The sequence below is a fragment of the Pseudopipra pipra genome, chromosome 27, assembly GCF_036250125.1.
Source record: "Pseudopipra pipra isolate bDixPip1 chromosome 27, bDixPip1.hap1, whole genome shotgun sequence".
Lineage (NCBI taxonomy): Eukaryota > Metazoa > Chordata > Aves > Passeriformes > Pipridae > Pseudopipra > Pseudopipra pipra.
This window is the reverse complement of record NC_087575.1, coordinates 5,964,939-5,986,914: the sequence shown is the minus strand read 5'-3', so window position 1 is coordinate 5,986,914 and position 21,976 is coordinate 5,964,939. Positions and strand designations below refer to the sequence as shown.

The 21,976-nt window shown below is 46.4% G+C and overlaps 3 protein-coding genes across 13 annotated transcripts in view; 1 reads left to right on the top strand and 2 right to left on the bottom strand.

Annotated features, from left to right (window-relative positions):
• Positions 1–1,036: 1,036 nt before the first annotated feature.
• Positions 1,037–4,528, bottom strand: MICOS13 (mitochondrial contact site and cristae organizing system subunit 13). 2 transcript variants are annotated; one of them, XM_064637184.1, is made up of 4 exons: positions 4,423–4,528; positions 3,087–3,243; positions 2,279–2,330; positions 1,037–1,257 (listed from the first exon to the last, which is right to left on the bottom strand). In XM_064637184.1, exons 1-4 carry the CDS (start codon positions 4,449–4,451, stop codon positions 1,160–1,162), a joined length of 336 nt encoding a protein of 111 aa, XP_064493254.1. In that variant the 5' UTR covers positions 4,452–4,528; the 3' UTR covers positions 1,037–1,159. The 2 variants fall into 2 exon arrangements, with proteins under 2 accessions (XP_064493254.1, XP_064493253.1); XM_064637183.1 differs by lacking the exon at positions 4,423–4,528 and adding an exon at positions 3,549–3,766.
• Positions 4,529–4,551: 23 nt separating this feature from the next.
• Positions 4,552–19,958, top strand: LOC135403286 (hydroxysteroid 11-beta-dehydrogenase 1-like protein). Of its 3 annotated transcripts, none has more exons than XM_064637174.1 (8): positions 4,552–5,003; positions 5,106–5,284; positions 6,061–6,191; positions 6,839–6,950; positions 8,048–8,139; positions 9,189–9,282; positions 10,260–10,425; positions 10,712–19,958. In XM_064637174.1, exons 2-8 carry the CDS (start codon positions 5,200–5,202, stop codon positions 10,896–10,898), a joined length of 867 nt encoding a protein of 288 aa, XP_064493244.1. In that variant the 5' UTR covers positions 4,552–5,003; positions 5,106–5,199; the 3' UTR covers positions 10,899–19,958. The 3 variants fall into 3 exon arrangements, with proteins under 3 accessions (XP_064493244.1, XP_064493245.1, XP_064493243.1); XM_064637175.1 differs by having other exon boundaries at positions 4,693–5,003; positions 10,218–10,425; positions 19,819–19,958; XM_064637173.1 differs by having other exon boundaries at positions 4,693–5,003; positions 10,218–10,425.
• The window catches only part of CELF5 (CUGBP Elav-like family member 5), a 38,530-nt gene continuing 28,078 nt past the window's right edge, over positions 11,525–21,976 (bottom strand). For 4 of the 8 annotated variants that reach the window (XM_064637163.1, XM_064637159.1, XM_064637161.1 and 1 more), the window contains 7 exons: positions 17,436–17,580; positions 16,643–16,789; positions 16,379–16,441; positions 16,210–16,293; positions 15,017–15,160; positions 14,739–14,904; positions 11,525–13,732 (listed from right to left, as the gene is read on the bottom strand). In XM_064637163.1, coding sequence (XP_064493233.1) covers positions 14,777–14,904; positions 15,017–15,160; positions 16,210–16,293; positions 16,379–16,441; positions 16,643–16,789; positions 17,436–17,580 — 711 coding nt within the window. In that variant the 3' untranslated portion in view covers positions 11,525–13,732; positions 14,739–14,776. Of the gene's footprint in view, positions 13,733–14,733; positions 14,905–15,016; positions 15,161–16,209; positions 16,294–16,378; positions 16,442–16,642; positions 16,790–17,435; positions 17,581–21,976 lie in introns of those variants that run through there. The other 4 variants (XM_064637162.1, XR_010425347.1, XM_064637164.1 and 1 more) reach the window with 4 other exon arrangements.

Here is a 21,976-nt window from a genome sequence, read left to right as displayed (position 1 = left end):
AATTAACTTAAGCACTTTTTAAAGCTATTTATACCTTAGTCAAATCCTCTAAAATCTCTTGGCAGTTGGTTTCATCATATGTTTGTTAAAAAAGGAAACAAAACTGCAAAGCCTTCATTCTCGTGTTTTAAATCTGACTCCTAATTTGAGTAAGCACTCATCCTGCTCTCCCGACCTAGCACTCATCCTGCTCTCCCGACCTACCACTGCCTTTTTCCTGTTCTATAGTTGTGCCTCAGCTCATTCTGTAACTAGCATAGACTAGAACAATGCAACTATTAGCACATCAGTGTAGAAGAAATGACAGCCCTGCTGCCAGCAGCGAGGTCAATCCCTGTCCCTGGTTTTAGAAGCATGAGCAGCAGCTCTGGGACAGAGACTCAAGAACAGAGAGGTTACAAGCTGTGCATTTACAATAACCCATCTGATATACACACAGACGCTTCCTGTGAGGAGGGAACAGAATCATACTGATGCTGTGCTATGATATAACGACTTCACCAACCTCCATGCTACAATCCCATCACAAAGGGTTAAAAACAGAGACTCAGTCTGTAACTTCATCTTACAATAGTGATGCCCTCTAGGCCATTGGTGCTCCTTTCGTACACCTTGGCTGAGACTGAAAACTGACCTCAGAAAAGTTTTCATCCACATTAAAATGAAAACATGCAGAGTCTGCCAACTGGAGCATATCACGACCTAACAAAATGTTTCATGCTCAGTTACCCTTCCTGCACTTGTATAAATGCCCTAAGCCATCTTTTACAGCATCTTTTACTGTTACCTTGGATTTTTAATTTTTTTTTTAACTCTTGTTGGCTTGTTTTGAATAAGATGGCATTCACTTTCAAGATTAATTCAGCTTCAGAATAATCTGTTTAGCTACCAAGCTTGGCAGCTTTGGAACAGAGGCAGTACCTCAGCATATGGCCACCACTTCATTACAAATGATCTGTGATCCCTGAAGCCTTTGATCACTGCTAGGAAAAAGCAATTGTTCCAGTCTGTATGCTAAAACCAACCCAAATACAAATTGAAGTTCCAAAGTCTTTTATTGTAGCCCTTACACGGCTGAGCTGCCCTCCAGAGCGACGGACTCTGCATCCTCTCAAAGACAACACAGGACAGAGAGAATCATGAACCCTGGAGAACGTGTTCATTTGACAAGATCCTTCACATACTTCCAGCCTTCCACCGTGTATTCACAGGCCCTGGCGGGAGCTACAGACAAGGCAGACATGACTGACTGCACTCCTGCAAGGAAAGCAGAGAAGAATTATCCCAAGATCATCATTCAAGCCAAATTTCCCAATGTTACTCTAGCATTGTAGATCTCTAAACACAGAAAGAAAAACTGAACTCTAATTCAGATGCTTTCAAACACCCTGTGGCCTGAATGATCTTTGGTTCAAGTACAGCTTTATTGTCTCAGTAACATTTGTGACACAGAAATTCCAACTTAAAGGCCTCTATATGAGATGAAACAATCACAAAGAACTGGGCTAAGTTCCATTTTATTTCTGGCCTTATCACAGACTCCATGGGTGATGCTGGACATGTCACAGTATTTGTGTACCGTGTTTCCCCACAATTACATAAAGACTCTTTGCTGCACCATAAAAACTATTTATTACTAGGTATTTATAACATGCTTTAACCTTCAAACAAGATGTCTAAAATTCTAGTAACAACAGGAATGACCATCCCTTCTGAAAATTCCAGGGCTCAGTTCAGACATACTAGCATCTGTAGTCTTCAACCTTTAACCAAAGGTACACCTTTCTTAAGTTATCATTTATTTTTATCCTCTAGTTTCCTTGATCATTGCCAATGCTGATGAATTCACTAGTGCATAAACTCTACTTATTTATTGTGGGGGCCACAGGCCTCCCTGAACACTTTACTGAAACTTTCAATCTTAGACTCTAGGATAGTACAGACATGCCTGTCTTGGGGCACAGGTAGGCAGCAAGCTTTGTAAGTAGAGACACCAGCTCCCCGGTTAGAAAAGGCAGACAGGTTTATGGACACACATCCCCCTCCTTATTTCACAGTTGAAACAACAAGAAATTAGGTCCAAAGTCAGTCAGTGTGCTAGTCTGAAGCAGAATATGCTTCCTCAGTCCCATTCCCAGTGCTTCTTCCACCAGACTAACATCTATCAGCTCCTTCTCCATCATTCAATTTAGGAGGACAACGTTGAAACAAGACTGGTGTAAGCTACATCACTCTTGGCCCCTTGCTCCTTTCAGAGCTTGGTGAGCAGTTATTTTACCTTTATTCCAGGAATCAGAGAGGGAAAAGTCAAATTTTGGAGTGGGTGGGAGCTAGAAAGAGAAAGACAAAATATCAGCACCTGAGGCGTTTCACTTAGAATTCACATCACATTGGCAAAGCCTCTTGGCCTCAGATCTCAAAAATACTTAGGTGCCTACTCTCCCTAAGTCTCAAAAGGGATCAGACATGACACTTTAAGTCTAGGGTTTCCTCTTTTCCCCAGAAGGTAGTACACATCATTTGGGTGTTTGTGAAAAACATCTCCTGGGCTGTCTCCTTACATGGCTGTCATCTCTTAGTTTATAGTTGTCTCTAACATGAAAAATGCTTTTCAAACTTAAAGCAAAGGCTTCTTTTCTGAGGATTTTAAAAACTAAGAACTAATAGAGAAGGGCCTCTTCAGGCAATTTAAATTCAATTTGATGAACTGTTAGCAATTTGAGAATATGGGAGGATAATATTTTCATTGGTTTTTCTAAAAGCATGTAGGATTCTTCAAAAGAAGCTTAGGAATACTGCTACATAGTGAAATATCACCCAGAGCATATTTGCAATCCCCTCCTTGACCCTGCATAGGCTGGTTACCCCTTCTCCTTTGAAGTAACATCTGTGAGCTGTGTATCTCCCCCAAATTTAAAATTTTATTCTCCTTCCATTTCAATCCTCTTCAAAATATTTGCAATGTTAAATCTACTTTCAACAGTAAAACTCCTGCCAACTTCACTGGAATCAGAATATCACCCCAATGTTTCCTCCTCATTCAGAGAATGTGTTTGTTTTGCACTGTCCATCTAAACAGTCCTTACCTCCCAGCCTAGGTAACTCGTCCACTCCTGGATAGCTGGAGGCAGTGCTGCTTGAGCTTTTTTGAGTGCTTCAGCACCTTGTGTGCCACTGCCCAGCAGCCCCTGATCATATGCCACATATACAGCAGCTCCAGCCAGGCTTCCTTTGATAACAAACCTGAAAGGATCAAAAGCAGAACAGTTCAGTTCACATTATGACCATCAGTGCATATGTCTCAGTAGGTTGTGACTGCCAAAGGGAGGGTATTAGTAAAGAAATCTAAGGGTCACAAATACTCTAATGTCTTACTGCAGACAAAAAGCCGCAGAAAAATATCTAGCTACCTTCCTTTTCTTCCTAGGCCAACTGCTCCCTGTTAGCTCCTTGAAACTGTACCTATTCGCATTTTATCAGTAATAGTTTTCACGAAAAAAAGGCAAAAGTGTCAAGCATCTCAGAGTATCTGCCACTCTGGCACATACCTTTGATAAAAGGAACTAACGGATTCTGCAGTGGGTAAGTCATCCATGTGCTTCTTGCTGCCTTATTAATAAGGATAGACACCAATACCTCGTTAAGCTCATTAAAGTCCAGTTAACATCTGGCTATGGTGTTTGCATTGCCCAGGCTTTTAAAGTTTCCCAGCAGACTGCACAGTGTGCAGTTTTACAGCTGTAGTGGCAACCTAAAAACTGGATGAAAGGAAGATAGTATTTGGCCTTTACTGGCAAGTTCGTTATGAGATCTGAGGAGACTGACTTTTCTAGATTCACAGGACAGAGAATTGTTTTCCCTTTAAAAAAAACAAGAAAAGCTACTGTATGAACAAACAAACCAAAACCTGCCAGACAGTGGTACTGCAGTAGTAGAATATAGGGACAGATACAGCTGTCGAGAGAGGCAAGAAGAGAATCAATACTTAAATTCATGTATTCACACGTATTTTGGGGAAAAGGGATTTCTCTGCTAAAACGTACTGTTCGCGCTTCCTCCCTGCCAGTGGGGCTGTATTTCCAGATCTGAGCGTGTTCCCTCGGCAAACGGGCGCCCTTCCGCGGCACGCTGGGTTTAATGTTACGTGTTCATACTCGCCCCGAAAAAAAACCGCCGCAATCCCGTCCGGCAGGTGAAGACACAGGAGGAGCTGCCGGCCGGGAACTAGCCGGGCGCGGGGGCGGCCGAGGCCAAGGGCGCGGCGCGGAGGAGCGAGGCGAGGCCAGGGCTGCGGGCACGGGCCCGGAGAGCCGGGGAGCCCCTGGGAGCCCATGGAGCGGGAGCCGCGGGGCGGGCGGAGAGAGCAGAGCGGGAAGGGGGAGCGCCGGGCCGGGCTGGGGGGGCAGGGCCGCGGGGACTCACTTGGCGACAGGGACGAGCCGGGCGGCCATGGCGGCAGCGGCGGGGCTGCGGAAGCCGTCACCGGCTCCGGGCCGGGAGCTCCGCCCAGCGGCGGCGGCTCGGGGGGCGCGGCCGCGGGGGCCGAGGTTGTGGGGCCGGGAAGGGCCGGGAGGGGCCGTGCCGCTCCCCGCGCTCCCGCGAGGAGAGCGGATCGTGAGCGCCCTGAGGGCGGCTCGCGCCCGCTGTGGCGGTGTCCCCGCCGCCAGTTTGTCGTGGTGTATCTCAGCATGGCGGCAGAGCGGCCCGCGCTACAGCCCCTTGCCCCCAAGCCTCCGGCCTGTGGACTCTGCCGCCGCCTCCCTCCCGCGCTGCGCGGGGGAAAGCGCCGGCCACTCCCAGGTCCGGCTGCTTGGGGTGGCTGCTGCCGACTATGGGCGCCATAATTCTTTAATGAATTAAACGTTCAGTAAGATTAGAGGGAGGGGGTTTGGGGTTTTTTTCTCCTGTAGGCTTAGGGGGAAGTCGCGCCGTGTGGAGGCTGGCTCTGAGCTCAGAGGGCTTTGGCAATTGCCAGTGAAAGATCCTTTTCGTTCTTGACAAAGGTAACTGTGGCTCCCGATGAGGGAACCACTCGGGTGGCGTCTGAGTGAAACGACTCAGGTGGCGTTCTGGGTTCTGCACAGGACATTACATGCCTCTTGCAGGTTGGCTCCCGGTATCAGAGAAAGGAGAATACAGTATTTTGGGTGGAGTGCTCAGCTTCCAGACTTCACTTTGTTCTTCACAACTTGGAGGGATATGAAGGCAATTGGAAGAGTGCTTTGTGCTACAGGAATTGTAGCTGGGCTCATAGCTTTCTTCTGGAAAGACCCTTTTATCCCAGGTAGGCTCATCAGGGGGGATGATCTCAAGCTGAAATATAAGTCACAGAAGAGAAGAGGTTGAATTTCCAAACTCTGACTGATGGTCTCATTCCTGCCCATAGTCTTACCAGAGTTGGTTGCTCCAAAGCAATGCTTCATTCCCAGAAACAAAGAGAAGCTTGAAACAAAGAGGAAGACAAAATGGTTTAAGAGCAGGGATTCTGCTGTCTGTGTGGGGAAAAAATGGCACTTTGCCACTGCATTTATTGTTTTATGTTTTGCTTGCAAACTCCTTGGTGTCAAGATGGATCTCTGTAGATGTAAACTGCCCAGCACAAGAGGGCTGACCTGTCTCCAAACTCACAGCAAATAATAAATGATATGCAGAAGGCTCATAGGCTGGTTTATGTTGCACAGCTTTTCAGAATGTGAAAACCAACTTTGTTCTTGAAAGATTTTGGTCTAGCAACCCAGACAAAAAGAATGTGAGACAGCTCGCTTGCATAATGATGTCATTATCCCTTGGCAGTGATAACAAGGTACAATGGCCACCAGAAACACACAGTAACGAAGCAACACAGGTCTTGGGCAGTTGGGCCTGGGGGGTTGGTCCATGGTACCGTTAAGTATTCTTCAGGTCAGTCCTGCCTCTTCTAGTTTTGGAGAAGCATCAAGACTTCAGCACTTACATATATCTTTCTGCTTTAGAGCTCTGCCAATAGTTACTAGAGCAGCTCCTTCTCTGCTGCTTCCTTCACTTACTTCTATATCTTTTATTCTCTTTCCCATAAATAAGAGAGCTTGTCTGGTGCCCGTGTTCTCCTGACTGGAGCCAGTGCTGGGATTGGAGAGCAGATGGCATATCATTATGCCAGATTTGGTGCTGAAATTGTTTTGACTGCTAGGAGAGAAGCTGTGCTGCAGAAGGTAAGAACTTTGTCGTTGTATAAGGGAAGACATAAGAGATTTAGGCTTTTTCCAAACCAACAACAAATTAGTTGTCAGCGTGATAAATTTTCCTTCAGAATTGTTGTTAGGCATAAACCCAGAAGGGAGCTTGGCCTGTACCATAAGATTTATATACACTGCCTGAAGTTTTTACTGCCTGAATATTTACATGAGGAAATGGTATGAAGCTGTGTCAGGGAAAAATCAGATTGGACATTAGGAAAATGTACTTCATTGAGAGGGTGGGGTCAGCCAGTCACTGGAACAAGCTCCCCAGGGAAAAGTGGTCATGCCACTAAGCCTGTCAGAGTTGAAGGAACATCTGGACCACAGATGTTAATCATAAGGTTTGGTTTGAGGTAGCCCTGTAAGGACAGGGAGTTGGATTCAGTGATCCTTGTGGATCTCTTCCAATTTGAGATATTCTATTATTCTATGAACTACAATTCCTGTGCAATATTGTGCAGCTTTTCAGAGTCCAAACTGTTCTATTTATAGCTGTTTTAAGCCTTATTGTAGGTTAAATACTTTTGGACCAGCTCAAATAGATTAGAACTTCATCTGTAGTTCTATATTCTTTTCCGCCTCCATCATTTTTAATCTTTGGATTTGTATTCTCTTTCAAGGTGATGGAGAAATGCCTGACACTTGGAGCAAAGAAAATATTTTATATCCCTGCAGATATGTCTTCCCCTTCAGAACCTGAAAAGGTGGTTCAGTTTGCTGTCCAAAAGCTGGGTGAGCATCTTGGGCATCTCTTTGGCTTTCAGATATGTAGACAGTTCTCATTCTAGTAGGAGCTTCCTGCTTAAGTTTCCTGAACTGTTCCTCACTGAGAGGGATGTTAAGGACAGGAGGGTGTGCAGTTTGTAAATACCAGGTGAGATGTGGTCATCTTTGTAGTAGCCTTTCATGAGGAGGGCATGTCTTTGCTAGAGGAGAAAAGTATGCAGAAAGTACTTGCTTGCAGTGCTCCATTAAAACCACACCCCACAGCAACAGCTGCAGTACCTCACCTGTCACAGGGTACCACATGGACATGTCTGTGCCTTATGTGGGTGAGGACCAGCTGCACATATCCAACCCTGAATGTAGTGCCTTGGGTTGAGAGAGACAGAAACTGTGAGGTCTGAAAGCCATGACCTGCCTCTGTAACAAAGCAAGGGACAAGATATGTCCACTGTTGAGTCCTCATTGTGTCTTCTGAGTTTCTGGTTGGTGCACATTTTGACCACAGCCTACTTTCTGATTGTCTTTTGTGCACAATAGGAATTGAGTGACTATGGTCTTTTGTCTCTCCACTTTGTCTCATTTGGGTCAGACTGTCATTAGACAGTGTTTACTGTTATACCCACTGTCTTTTTGTCCGTTATTAGAGTGTCTTAATTACTTCATTATGCTCTTGGTTTTCCTGATGTGGGCGTCCTAAGAAACTGCGTAAGTGTGCTGTGATCTGGATGACCTGTCAGTCCAGCAGTGCTGTTTCTGCTGTTACATTTCCATACCAATCATAATTTTTCTGTTACAGATTTGTATACTTGTAACTTTGGAAATAGATGTACCACCAGAACTAGGTTCCAAATCTGAATCACCCCGAAACATCATTTTGGATAGCTGTTGTCAAAGACCAACACCTTTGCTTTCAATTCTGCCCTTGAGGAGCAGTCAAAGCTGCTCCCAGATGAGCATATTTAATCTATCTTCACAGTAAAGCACTTTCTAGCCTTCTGAGGGAGTTCCTGGTTGGTTCAACCCTCCTGCTGGCATTTCTGAGTTCCTTGGTTACTGCTTAGGGGATGGGCCCTTGGTTTGACTGCTTTTTCTCCTGTCCACAGGGGGACTGGATTATCTGGTCTTGAACCACATTGGCATGACCCATTTCCAGATGTGGACAGGAGATGTGGAATATACCCGCTGGCTCATGCAGGTGAGGTTTGCCAGCGGGAAGAGCTCGCCTGGAATTAGGTGAGGCAGGCTTCTCCTGGGACAGCTTTGGGAAGCTCCAAGGCAAATTCAAGTCTATGGCAATGGTTGAAAACAAACCTTTTATTTCATCCATGTTTCAAGTCAAACAGTTTGGAGGCTTTGTTAGTAGAGAGACGTTTTGCTCAAGTGTTGTACATTTTGTGAAGAGAACTTTTTGGCAAGAACCGCAAACTTCTCTCTTTCCTTCCATCCTTTTTATCTCTCATTAGCCCAGGACTGTTGGGATCAATACGTAGTTACAGTTAAAGTGTCTGATTTAGGGAGGCAAATAAGTGAGCAGCAAACACTCCCTGCTAATCTGTGGCAAGTGCATGTGGCATTGCAGAACACAGCTAAGTTGTTTGAAATGCTGTCTGCCATTTGAATCTCTGGTCACAGAGGTAGGGTTTTCCTATAGAATTACCTTGGTTTCAGGTTTTGGGACCATGGAAATGAAGAGCCATTTTCTTGATTCAGTCTTCTTAGTTCGGGTGCATCATACATACCAGTTCTAATTTCGTTTTGGAAGGAGCCTGTTTGCTGGAGAGTGGGAACTTAGGATCACAGGTAAGAGATTCTTACAAGTTAAAGAGCAGTCAAACTCTGAAGAGATGCTGAATTTTATGCTTCATTGTAGTCTGAGCTCAGTCAAGAGAAACTTAAAGGGGAGCAAATTGAAACATGGATATCCTTGTTGCTGGATAGGGATTGCAGAGTAAAGAATAGCATACAGAGAAATCAGGGACAGCTAATTGTATCTTGTCAAGAAATCTTTATGTTAAAAACAAGGAATAACCTTTTCTCTGAAACTTCTCCGTTGCTTTTTATGGAATCTGCAAGACTCATGGATGCAATGTTTATCCCCATTTTTACAGAGATGATTTTTCTCTCTTGATGTTTGAAAAGGCAAATCCAAGCTATGCTCCTTTCCATTTCTGATCACTGTATTGACTTTCTGGTTCATGTTTTCAAACCCTCTTGCTTCTTCTATGTCTACTTTTATCATTGCAGGTGAATTTCTTCAGTTATGTGGCACTTACAACAGCAGCTCTTCCCACCCTGGAGAAGAATAGAGGCTCACTGGTGATTGTTTCTTCCCTCACAGGTTAGTGACTTTATCTGGAGTAAGTGCTGACCCTGTAGAACAGTTCCCAGCACATCATATCTCTGTCATTCAACCCCTCAACACATTTTCCAACTATGCATTTTATAGTATGTAATAATATTATAATAAATATGTAATATGGTAATAAGAGTGTGTGTGTATACAAACACACACACATATAGGGGGAGCTCCAGGGCAGGTGCTGCTGCTTGGCTAGAACCCCCGGGGGGGGGGGGAAGAGGGGGTCAGGATGGTGGCTAGCTGTCTTCCTGTTTTCTGGAAGACCTTCTCTGTATTGCACCATTTTTGCATTCCCTTGCAACTTTGCTCTTCGTTTGTCATGTGCCCAGATCTGCTTGTTTGACTCCCGTCCCTCACAGCCAGGCCCACCTCTGCTGCATTTCGGACACAGCATTAAGATCATCCTGCCACTCTCAGGCCTTCTGGCTTTGGCCAGCCTGAATAGCAGGCTGCTGAGCAGCTGCATCTGCTGTACAGGATAGAAAGGCAGGAGAATCTTCAGTGCGTGCTCAAGGGAGCTGCATCGCCTTACACAAGTTCAGACTTGGGGTCATCCCTGCCTTGTTGATGCAATGTGCCAAGGAAATGTCATGGCCAAAGACCCCAGCATGCAACCCAGTCCCTGTGTTTGCATGTTATGGGGGAGGGGAAGGCTGCAGGTAGACCATCACAGTGGGCTTTTTAGTCCAGCATGTGACCTGGTTACTGTGTAAGTTAAAAGAAATTTCCTTCCCTTATCCACACATGTGGTGGCTTTTGTGCTGAGATTTGTTTGCACAAATTGGTAAAATCGTCAAAGTACTTGCATGAGACTAGAAATAGAGGGAAACTCACCTGAACAGAATGTGAGTTGATGCAGTATGACAAAGTCTACATCTTTGCCCAGATTCCTTAACCGTGGATTCTCCTTACAGCCAGTTTCCTGGCGGTTTCCATTCTCTCCTTTTCCTTTCCAGGGAAAATACCCACTCCCTTCACCACTTCTTATTCTGCCACCAAGTTTGCACTGGATGGATTCTTCAGCTCATTGCGCCACGAACTCATCATGCAGAAGAGAAACGTCTCTATCACACTGTGCATCCTGGGTCTGATTGATACTGATACAGCATTACAGAATACCAGGTGTGTATTTGGAGGAGGATGCAGGAATCTGGGAGGGAGTGTGTCTGCAGGAATATGTCTCTTCTTGAAAGCATGCAACAAAATGCACCACAACTGTGTTTGAGTTGGTGTGTGAATCTCTTTGGATGTGCAAGAAAACTAGCAGGAAGTGTGCACTCGTTTGGGTACATCACAGGGGTTGTGCAAATCCGCCTCAGCATTGAACATGAGCATCCAGAGCCCTGTGGCAGAGTTAAAACCACACCAGGGATTGACTGGCTTTGATCCTCTGACCATTTCTTTCCAGGGGCAAAGTGCACATAAGTGCTTCGCCTGCTCCTGAAGCCGCACTCGCCATCATCCGGGGAGGTGCTACACGGGTGCAGGAGGTTTTCTACCCCTGGTGGCTGCAGCAGGTGTGCTGCCTCTGGGTTTTGTTCCCCAGCAACCGGGGCCAGGTTTTAAGGAGTTACTATAACTACAGCAGCCCTTAAAAGATGCCCAGTTTGTCTCCTCTCCCATCCTATATCCCTTTTAACTACATTCCCACCATCCCACTAAGCCTCCTATTGGTGTCAAGCAGGAGCAGGGCAGCAGTGGTGGCAAAGTAACTTTAGCTCTTTTCCTAAGACTGCTCTTGGTTTCCCTCTCATCCTGCTTTAGCCATGGTTCTGATGTTGCTAGCTGTGAGTTAGAGATCTTCACTGTCTTAGCCCTCTGTCTTAGCCCTCCTCCCATCTCCCCTCCTTCAGCCTCACCTGGTCTGCTTTTACTACATCCAGCCTTCTCTCAGCCCTAGCTTTAACCTCTGTCTGCACACTCCTGGGACATCCTGCTCCACTGCTTTTTCGATTCTGTGAACCTTCTTATTTCATATAAGTAGAATTTTAATCTCTGTTTTAATTAAAGTTTTTTTAATGTGTTGGTATTACATGTTGATGCTTCCTCTATGAAAGAATACTGGTCACTTGGATTCTGTGGGCATAGGCCTGTTGGCAGACGTTTGCTGACTGCATGGGACCTGTTAAATCAGCCCCAGGGCTCTGGTGATGTCTTCAAGTGCAAGCATTGTGCAGTAAGTGAAAGCAGGTGCAACTAACAACATAAAGTAGAGCCCCAGTTACTTAGCAAGTAAAACTTTTATTAAATAAATTCAGGATTTTTTTTTTGACCAGAGTGAGGAATTTGACATTGACAAAGCTTGTATCGCACCTGCAACATTGTACAGTCACATCAGTAACTGTGATGGAAGAAATCGTAAATGCTTGTTTAAAACCAGCTTGACCTAGGATTTCCAAAGTCCTTTTTTTCCCATTTTGCATTTGTTGGTCTTTTTTCTTTTTTTTTTTTTGTTTTGTTCAAAATTAGACTAAGTTTAAACTTCATGAAATTACTTGTAGCAGAAATAAAGTACATTATACAAATCACATACATAATAGATGTTAAGTATAAAAATGGTATTTACAATAAGTAAACATGGACTATAGAAACACACAGACTCACACAGCTTCATTCATCTCTCGTAAACTCTCAGCATCAGATACAGAAGGGTAGTTGAGGAGATGTGAAGGTACTTATAGAACTGTGCCACATACACCTGAACAAAGGGAAACTGGAGGAGAGTGAGAGTTGGCCAAGATTCTCTAAAATCCCCATAGCTCACTTCAGTAATAATTGCATCAACCTTTCCCCACCAACCCTTTATTCATGTTTCACTGCACACACACCCCCACACCCACTCACCCACCCAAATGTTTGTGGTACCTTATCAAACTCTGGAATATTGAAATTAATCAGTCATTAATCACTGTGGAGTTGGCTGGTTTGTTCTGTCTTGCTTTCCTTATTTTTGTAGAAACTTAAGAGATTGTTTCCAACTGTTAAAGGGATGTGCCTTGTCAGCGTGACACCCCCCCCACTCCCAGAGGATCTTTTCTAAATCAAATTCTGAACTACATTCTGTGCATAAGAGTATTGTGCATATAGCTGTCCATATATATATATATATATATATACATATATATATATATATACATATGCTGCATAATGTATTATCAGTCTCTTGGAGGGAGTGCTGGGAAAAATGAAAAAACAGAATGACAACCCTCTTTCATCATATTATCCTTGCATCTGCTGGGGAAAGCTTTGCAAATGGGTGCGTGAGGTGAGTCTTCTTGCTGAATTCAGAGGGAGAAAACGTCCTGTTTCATCTGGGAATAAGTACAGCTCACTAAGCAGCTCTGCTATGTCGTTCAACCCCCTCAACACATTTTACAGCTTATGGAAAGCGTTAGCTTATCTGACACGGGGAGGCAGTGTGTAGCCCCCAGGAGGATTCTGTAACTGTTTTGAAGATTGCATCTGCTTACACTGTTATCTTCTCTTGCCTTCATCAAGAAAATGCTGTTACCATGGAGAACTATGAAACACAGATCTGTGCCATGTGTGGGGAGGCAGTACAGTTCCTGTAGGTAAAGTGACTGGTTTCCTGTGCTCTCAGTCTAATCGGGGAGTTGTCAGGATGGGGTCTGGCACCAAATTCCAGGAGCTTTGTCTGCAGAAGCCCTGGGAAAGGTAAGACTGAGAGCTCTTGAGATCCTTAACCAGGCTGGTGCTACAGTGGATGAGTGACTCGAGCTGAGCATCTGACTGTGCCCTAATCCTGGAGGTATGTATTTCTCCTCCTTCTTGCTAATGTTGAGCAGAGAGATGATCCTCTCTTTCTCCCTACCCTCTGCCACCCTCCCCCTCTCTCTCCCCAAGCATCCTCTCAAAATGTTCAGGCCTATCTGCAGTGTGTGCTGAGAAGACACTGTTGCAAAGGTAAACCCCAAACGTCCAATACCTCTTGCAAGCAGTCAGTCTGAAAAGTTTGGTCCTGTGAGCCACTTTAAAAAAAAATAGAGACTGTATATATATGTATATTTGTCTATGAAAAGGCCAGAAACGGAGCAAGAGGGAGGGAGGGATGGGACTAAACTTCCATACATCACTGCATTAACCTAGAGACACACCAGTGGGTTTTCTTGGTCCACATACCCCAAGAGGAAGAGGTTTATGTCCCCAGGGGCTGCTGGTTTGCTGGTCCCTTTGCTATGCACCACATTAGCAGCAAATATGAGTCGGTCGTGGCAAGAATCTTCCTCCTGGGCAGATATTGAGCCTTCTCTTTAATTGCGTGTCTTGGAGAGGAGGGGAAGAGGAAGATAGGGTGGGTAGGTGGGAAGCAGAGGAAAGAAAGGGGTGGTGTCAAAAGAGTCGATAAATTTACTGGCCTTTCTGTAAATCAACCTGAAGCAGAAATTCTTCCTCTGGACTTTCCTTTCACCTGAACAGAAAGGGAGGAGGGAGGGAATTGGGAGATTAGGAGGACATCTATGCAAGCCTCAGGGTTTGAGTTGCTGTTACTTAAACATGAAGGACTATGACCCAAATCAGATCAGCCGTCCCTTGCTCCCTGTCTGTAGGCTGGCAGAAGCCAGCTCTTTGGCAGCAGCTGTTGTGTCAGGCAGCTCTTCTGTGGTCCTTAAGGGTCTCACCTTTTCTCTGCTTATCTGTGATCCCTGTGAATCATGGGATTATCCCTTCTTACCCCAGAAAGCATTCTCTGCAGACTAACTTCAGGCCCATGTAACAATTGAAAACTGGCTTTTAAAACCTTTTTAGGCAGACAAAAGCTTTGGGGGAGCAGTTGGACAGTAGACTGAAACCTTGCTTAGACCACAAACAGAACCCATCTGCCTGTCAGGGCCCTGAGTGCACTAAAAGGCCTTAATGAACTTGACCAGCCTCACCTGCAATTTCTGTCCACCCTGCCCACAAGTTCAAGTCTCATTATAGCTCAGGCCTGTGTCATCAGCCTTTGTCTGATCTACATTGTGGAAATTCCAATCTCCACCTGTCCACGGACATGTCCTGTCCATGGATCTAATTACCTGGACTTCAACCCTTGGATTGTCTTCCCATCTTGATGTTTGATCTGTTTACTATTGACATTATAGACCTGCCTGGCAATCACTGCACTATGTTTGACCCTATTTACCTTCACCAGATGTGATCCTGATCTTGACCTGCAAATTGACACTCTGGCTTGCCTTTGGGCTTGCCTCATTGCCACGAATTTGCCTGATGATCTAGACTGTTGAACCTGGCCATCATCTCTGGGCCTGCTCTGGTCACCTTGCTCGGGTGCTGGGGCTGGGCCCTGGCAGGTGAGGCCACTGCCCCACTAGCTGTACTATTGCCTTCAGCTCGTGGCTCCCCACTTCCAGACCTTGCTGTCCTGACACTGGCCAGCACTGTACAGAACTGTGCTATGATGGTGCCAGCTTTACCTTGTGCTGCAGAAGTGACTCCTGCTTGTTTACTGCTGTCAGTAGGGATGGTTAGCATCCTTGGGTCGTTTTAACTGAACCTTCAAGCGTTTCATGCCAATCTGGAAGCCATTCATAGCCTGGATAGCAGTCTGTGCACTGGATGGGTTGTCAAAGCTTACAAAACCTGAAGGACAGGACACAGGCATGGATAACAACGGCACTGTTGGTGCCATGCCCAGTAATAACTGTCATCAGTATCTATCATGCTTCCCTCACCTGCTGGTGTCAGCACTTACCAAAACACTTGCTCTGGTTGGTGGCACGATCCATGAATACCTTAGAGGAAATGATATTGCCAAAGGGCAGAAACATCTGCATCAACTCGTTGTCTCCAAACTCCTGAGGGAGATGGTAGATGAAGAGATTGCAGCCTTCAGGACCTGCAGATATGGGGGCAGTGGGGAAGGACAAAACAGAAAACCCCAAAGGGAAGGGGAAGAAAAATGGGCTCAACTCATAGCACAGCACTGGAGGAGAACCCTAGCACTGCCTCCGCTCCCCAAAGGATTCTGATTCTGAGGGCTGTCTAAGAGCAACTGGGAGGTAATATACAAAGCTCAAGTTTCTGGAGAGCAGCTTCACTTTCAAAGCTTATCTAGTTCCCAGATAGGGTGCTGGACACAACAGCTCTACGATGGTCTGGGTGCTATTTTGATGGAAGGAACTCAGCTGAGGTAAGAGTTCCTTGTTCATAGCTCTCCCAGTCCTAGGAGAGCAGCAGACACTGCTACGTGAAAGCTGCTCCTCTGGCATTCCCTGCCCACAGTTAAGGCAGTGGTTGCCTTCAGTCCATAAGCTACAGCCTTAATCCTCGCCTGCCATACATCCCATTTATGGGCTGACCTGGTCCTGTCTACTCCTTCACTTGCTCCTTGTGAGCCTGATGAGCACAAGAAGCTGCTCCCTCCCTGACACCTGCTGTAAGAATCAGGAGCAGAGAGAGAATGCCTTTGCCTCCAAATTCTATTTAGGCCAATTTTAAAATAAGTTGAAAAATAAACTCGGAAGGCTATGAAGGCTGAAAAGAGAGGAAAGTACATTGGGAGAGGCTAGTTTGACTGGTACCACTGTGGTTCTGGCATCAGTAAAGACAGAGAGGGAGTGCTCTTTTCCCCTGACTGTGTAGGGAAGGTGCTGACTCTATCCCTTGGATGTGAAAGCTTGGTGTTCTGGTGCCTACTGTCCCCTTTGTACCTGGCAACATCTGGTCAGGGACAAGCTCAGGAATTATGCATAACAAGCATCCTGTGAACTTTTCTAGTCCACTCACGGCAGAGATGTGGTTGTTTCCATAGCCCAGTTCCAGTATCAAAGATTAGTGGACAAAAAATAGTGCTGTCTCCTCTCCATTGGTTCTGTGGTGCAGAAGATGAGCTACACAAATCCCACCCATGTCTTGGGACACACATAGTCCCACTCTGAACCTCACCTTCTCGTTGCTGCTGCTGCAGGATGGGAGGCTGCTGAGGGATGCTCTGTGCAATGGGGGTGATGGTGGTGGTCGGATACACAGCTGCAGTCCAGAGATAGAACAAACCATTTACCTGAGGATCTGGTCAGCCACACAAGGGCCTGAGGGAGACAAGGGAAGCTGGTACCTGCATACTGCTGAACTCCTGTGAAGGTTGGGTGCAAAGTCTCTGCTACTGAAGGGCTCTGGGCTGCAGAGAAAAACGTAATCAGAATCAGTCGTGCATTTCGTGTGTGTGTGTGTAGTGTTGTTTCCCACCCCCTGCCCCCAAGTTAGTCTCAGTGCCTGGCAAGGAGCTAGACAAGTATTCTCTGTGGGAAATCCAGAAAAGAGGAATTAATTGCAGTTCCTCAGGTCTCTGGATGGTGGGGAGTTCTCCTGCTCTCAATACCTGAATATGGCACAAGGCCATTGGTGTAAACTGTTTCCAAGGCTGGATGCCCATTTGGGAATGGTACCACTCCAGTAAATCCATTTGAAATCGGTGCTGCAAGTCCCGGCATGGCTGCTGTTCCCAGGAGAGGTGGTGAATGTAGCCCTGTAGGACAAGAAGAGAGGGCATCCCGTGAAAGTCAAGGTCCCACAATGCCCATGTTCCAACCTTCCATCTGCCTGGCAAGGCTGCTGTGTATGAAGCTATTATCTCTTCTAGTTGGCATGTGGAGATGACAGACTAGTGCTGGAGCCTTCACAAAATTAAGAGGCAGCACTAGTGAGAAGAGTGTGCAGCACTGCTAGTCCTAACTGCTCTCAGAGCTTTGGGATGGAACATTTTTAATCTGGGTTTGTGCAGCACCTAGCATGATGCATGCCTGTTCTTGACGGGCGTTCAACCCCAAAAATGCATTATTACTGTGGGATGATGATAATAATAGCACTGCTGACCTCAGAGTCAAGTGCAGTCCTGGGAACCCTGTCCTTCTAACTATATCAAAGGGAAAAACTGCAGCGAAAATGAACAACAGTAGGGCAAGAGAATGTATATTGAGCATGTGAGGGTGACAGGGAGGTTGCAGAAGTTTATGCAGACTAGAGACTGCTGTGCTCAGAGGCTCCATTGTTAGAAAAGAGCAAACTAATCCACATGCTGCTGTAGGAACTGTTTTACCTGGGTGGGCACTGTGCCAAGTGCTGGGGCAGGAGGCTCACTGGCAGTGAAGGACCTGCTGCATCCAGGCCCTCACCTGATGCTGGTGCAATGGGAGCAGCTGGCAGCCCGTTGAGACTGACGGCACCGATCTGCTGGATGTGGCATGGGGAGAAGGCGACGCCTGGGTTCAGGTAGCTGCCATGGGAAGCGGAGAGAACCGTCGTCTGCTGCTGCATCAGCTGCAAGGCAGGACCGTGCAGTCAGGGCCCAATGCTGCCCAGGGCCTCCTGTTGCCAGGGCCCATGGTGGTTGTGCCGGAGCTGGGGGAGGCTGCACAGGCCAGCCCAGCCACTGCCTTCACCTGCCACAGCCAGGACCAGGGCCAAGCTGCAGCCTTGTGACCTCCCCCACCCCCAGCTGCCATTGTGCATCACCGAGCTCCTGCCACCTGCCCTGGAGCTTCCCATGACACAACCAGGCCTGCCAGGGTGGGCAGCAGCAGCACCATCCTCTGAAGGCCTATGCTGTGCCCGGCTGGCAGTCCCCATGCCCAGTGGCCCACAGATCCTGGCGGCCATGTACCCATGCAGTGGCTGCCCGTCGAGGCAGGACAGTGGCCTGGGCCCGGCCACATGTGAAAGCCCCCGAGAGCCGGGCACAGCTTCCCATCCTTCAGCCAGGGGACATGGCTCAGTGGGCATCCCAGTCCACACAGCCAGTGCCATGGCTGGGCAGCCCTCCCTACGTCTCACCCTCCAAATGCCGGCAGCTTGAGGGGTTTTGGCTCACTCAGCCGTGCACCGGGGCATCGGGATGGGCCCCTTTGGCTCAGAGAGCTCCTGCAATAAGGAAGAGAGCAGGGAAGGGTTGTGCTCCTGGCACCCAGCAACACCGTCTCCCCACAGGCCTTTCTCTCTGATCACTTCTCCTGGGACAGTGCCAGGTATTAAATAACACAGCTTTGCCTTGAGGAACAGGGTCCAAATTCCTCTGCTTTTGCCCCACCTCAACAAGCAGATCATGCTGCTGGGAGAGCTCACTCTGGCACAGGCACCCTGCTGTGCAACTGGGTGTCTGTCCAGGCCCAGCTCTTATGTCATGCTTTGCAGCAGAGGTCTGCTCCATGATCCACTGAGCTCAGCCCTTCCTCTGGCAGTGGCCTGCACTCTGGGATCAGAGGATGTCAGCTCCTCATGGTCCCACCATAACACACCTGCCCAGGCAGAGATGCACAGTACAAAAGGAAGGGTGGGGGTGGGACACGAGGTTGGGAGGAGGGTTAGGAATAAGAAGAAAAAAATCCTTCTGGTCCTATTTGACCATCAGCGGGTGCAGTGGCAACAAAGACTTAGTTCTGGATGCAAAATTATCCAGCCCCTTTATAAGCCTTGTCTTTCCCATCAAGGAAGAACAGCAGGGGAGGCACAGGTATGGCTCTTTGGAAACTGTGGTTTTCTCAGGAGGTGCTGAGGGGTGACACAAGGCAAAACCAAAGAAAACAACAGAAATCTTCCTTACATTGCCACATCCCACTGTCTGCTTTGCAACATACACAGCTTTCAAGTAACCTACCTCATCCACAAATGGGTGAGTCAGTAAGCCAGTTTGGCCCAGGTCTCAGCTGAAGAATCTGGTAACTCTGAAAAGTTCATGGCTAGCTAAACCTTCTCTTGATTTCCTTCACACAGAAGCTGATAATTATTCTTGCATAAAAAGAGGAATTTCATGGCATTGCTGTTTCTGTAACCTGGTATAAGCAAAGCCACTGAGGTGAAACTTGCTCTGCAATGCACTGCTGGGACAGGGTTGAGGCCTTTTTAGGGAGAGGTGGACACCACAAAATGGGGTCTCCATGGGCAGATGGACTGACAGCACAGGGGTTCACTGCTGCACAACTCCAGAAAGCAAGTGCCCTGCCATCACCTCTCTGCCACCACATCATCTTTGGCACAACTCTCCTGAAGCTGGACTCACATTACTGGGAGCCACTCACCCTAAGCCAGGACTGGGGCGAAATGTGGCCTTCCTGGGAGCACAGGACTGCTGAGGAAAGTGTCTCTGTGCAAGCAGCCTGCACATATTCCTAGTCCTGTCTTCACACTGTCCCCATTCAAGGGTGCAGAAACTAACACGTTCCGTACTCACTATGTGAATATTGATTTTCTTTTTTGTCATTAATGCCTGTTCTGTGCCAGGCTCTGGCTGGACCAAGACTTGCATCCAACTGCATATGCACCAAACTGACATTCTGAAATTGTTCTCATTACTTACATAAAATTACCATAATGAACCATAAGAGCAGAAAGAAAAGGCGTGGAGGTGTGAACAAATTATATTTTGTGTTTGGAACTAACTAACATAACTGACTTATGATATACAAGAAATATTCAAGCATTATAAACACTTAGTAAATTGCACTGGCTGCTTTTTAAAACTTCAGGCCTCTTTTGTATTGATAATTATTATTTTTTTTTCAGCTCTCCAACATTTCCCCGACACCATCTGAACTAACTTGTTGAATGAAATGAAATTAAGGAAATACTAACTTTTCACTTGCAGAGGCACCTGGGATCAAAACCTGGTTTAAGCATTGCAATAAATTCCTTCCAGATGTTTAGCCAGTTGTACTTCCCAGATGAGACTTCTTACAAACTGTTTCAGCTAATGTACTGTTTGACTGTTTTAACTATCTTATTTTGCATATATGAATAGATCTGAATAATTTTAGACCTAACACAGTGTATGATTATTTCATGTTTAATTTGAGATAGTTTAAAAAAAAAAAAGGAAATTAATGTAAATTTAAAACATCCAGCTGAAACCAAAACCAAAACAACCCAGGCTCCAAACTTCTTCCTAAACTGGGACTCCTGAGGACCGCTTTGGCATGGCAATGCAGCAAACCCCATGGGGACAAAGAGAGAAAGTTGCTGGCTTATTAAATTATGAATATAAGAACCTATGATGCCTATGATGCACCCTTGCAGCTCTCAGTCTGATTCAACCACATCCATAATGGTTAGCTGCATCTCCCGGCCCTGTGGGTAACCTTCGGTGCAGCATCTACTACTCCAAGACCAGAATCATGCAAGCATGAAGTATGTTGGGGTTCCCTTGAGCCCTGGCTTGCCAGAGTGGTCACCTCCCAAAGCTGCCCATAGCAGGCTATTTCAGTGTACTGCAAGGAGATTCAGTAAGGAAATGCCTCTCTTCTGTCCCCACTTTCAGAGAGATGTTAGATGGCATTTCAAAGGACTGATATCCTCTCCCTCTGATGGGGACACCGTATGCATATGAGAACTGGCCAGGATCTCTCCTCCAGAAGAAGAGAGACCAAAGACCAGGACTGACACAAGAGAAGAAAGTCAGATGTGAGGTCAGTGGCTCAGGAAGAAAAAGGAGAGAGAACTGAAACCAGTGGAAAGGAAAAGGAAAGGAGGAAAAAATCACGAAGAAGCAGGGGGCTGAGTCTTGAGTCAAGGGGAAACCAAAATAAAGTCTGAGAGTAGGAAGGCCAGTGAAGAATCAGACAGACCAACATAGTAACAGACACAACTGAGGAGAAAGAAGGTAACGATAAGCAAGGAGCACAGCTTAGACCTGACTGGTTTCTTGTCATCAGCAGGAGTTCCTGAAGATTGGAGGGGACTTAAAAGACCGAGTCTAGAAGGTCTCACTGCTCTTCATCCTTACACATCCTGGACCATAAGCTAATAAAACACTTTCTGCCATCATAACCTCACTATGTGGTCCATTCTTGCCTCCTTCACCACCACACCATGCCCAAGTTAGTGCTATCTCCATGACAGCACAAGATACACCAGAATGATTATCTGGTGACTCACAGCTGAGTTAAGATACAACCTTTGACCTCAGATATAACTGGCTTGTGGGCTGGACAGAAAAGATGGGTCCTGGCAAAAGTACCTGTTCAGAAGGGGTTCTTCCCTCTAAATCATGCTTCTGCTGAAAGACTTGGAATGGTATAGCTGTTCTCAGCTTCATTACACAAGAAAAATCAAATAATCTGTGTTGGATAAATTCTACGTTTGGTTCCCAAAATTCCCCAACATTATGGAGCCTCATATGTATTGCCTCTTGTCCATGGTCTTGCCACACACTTAGAAGGCATTTGGCAGTTTCTGGGGAATTTTTGGAAGGAAAAGGCCAACAACTGAGAAACAGTTCCTTCTCTGCCATGTAAATGAAAGGAAGGCACATCAAGTAGCTGCTGAAGCCAGAGGAGAAAGAGGTGTCCACATATATGAGAAGAACAGGTTTATTTGCACTCTCTCCCTGCTGCAAAATTACTTTCAGTAACAGTACGTACTTCAGAGTTCTTTATCAACACAAGAATCTCTCATGCCTTGGGCAATTTCTGAGCCTCCTTCCATGGGCTTTATACTTGGCAGTAGAGACCTGAAAATGACAGTCACCAAGAACACTCAAATGATGCTCCAATGCAGCTGATATGGGACTTGTTGAGTTTGGGACCTACCACAAACATCAGTGGTAATTGCCACAGTGGCTCCAAAGCAATGAGGTTCTCTCACTAAGATCCAAAGCACAGCCAGACTGTTGAAACACCTCTAGTCCTCTGCTACCCACTGCTCTCTCTCCAGCATCTTGCAAACC

Bases quoted from the DNA above. Each gene is read 5' to 3' on its own strand.
- MICOS13 (XM_064637183.1), bottom strand. From the start codon at position 3,595: ATGGATGACTTACCCACTGCAGAATCCGTTAGTTCCTTTTATCAAAG. The intron at 3,244-3,548 runs GTATGTGCCAGA...TGATCCTTTCAG, and splicing joins GTTAGTTCCTTTTATCAAAG to GTTTGTTATCAAAGGAAGCC. The intron at 1,258-2,278 runs GTAAAATAACTG...CTTTCCTTGCAG, and splicing joins CTCTGATTCCTGGAATAAAG to GAGTGCAGTCAGTCATGTCT.
- LOC135403286 (XM_064637173.1), top strand. From the start codon at position 5,200: ATGAAGGCAATTGGAAGAGTGCTTTGTGCTACAGGAATTGTAGCTGGG. The intron at 6,192-6,838 runs GTAAGAACTTTG...TTCTCTTTCAAG, and splicing joins GAGAAGCTGTGCTGCAGAAG to GTGATGGAGAAATGCCTGAC. The intron at 6,951-8,047 runs GTGAGCATCTTG...TCCTGTCCACAG, and splicing joins GTTTGCTGTCCAAAAGCTGG to GGGGACTGGATTATCTGGTC.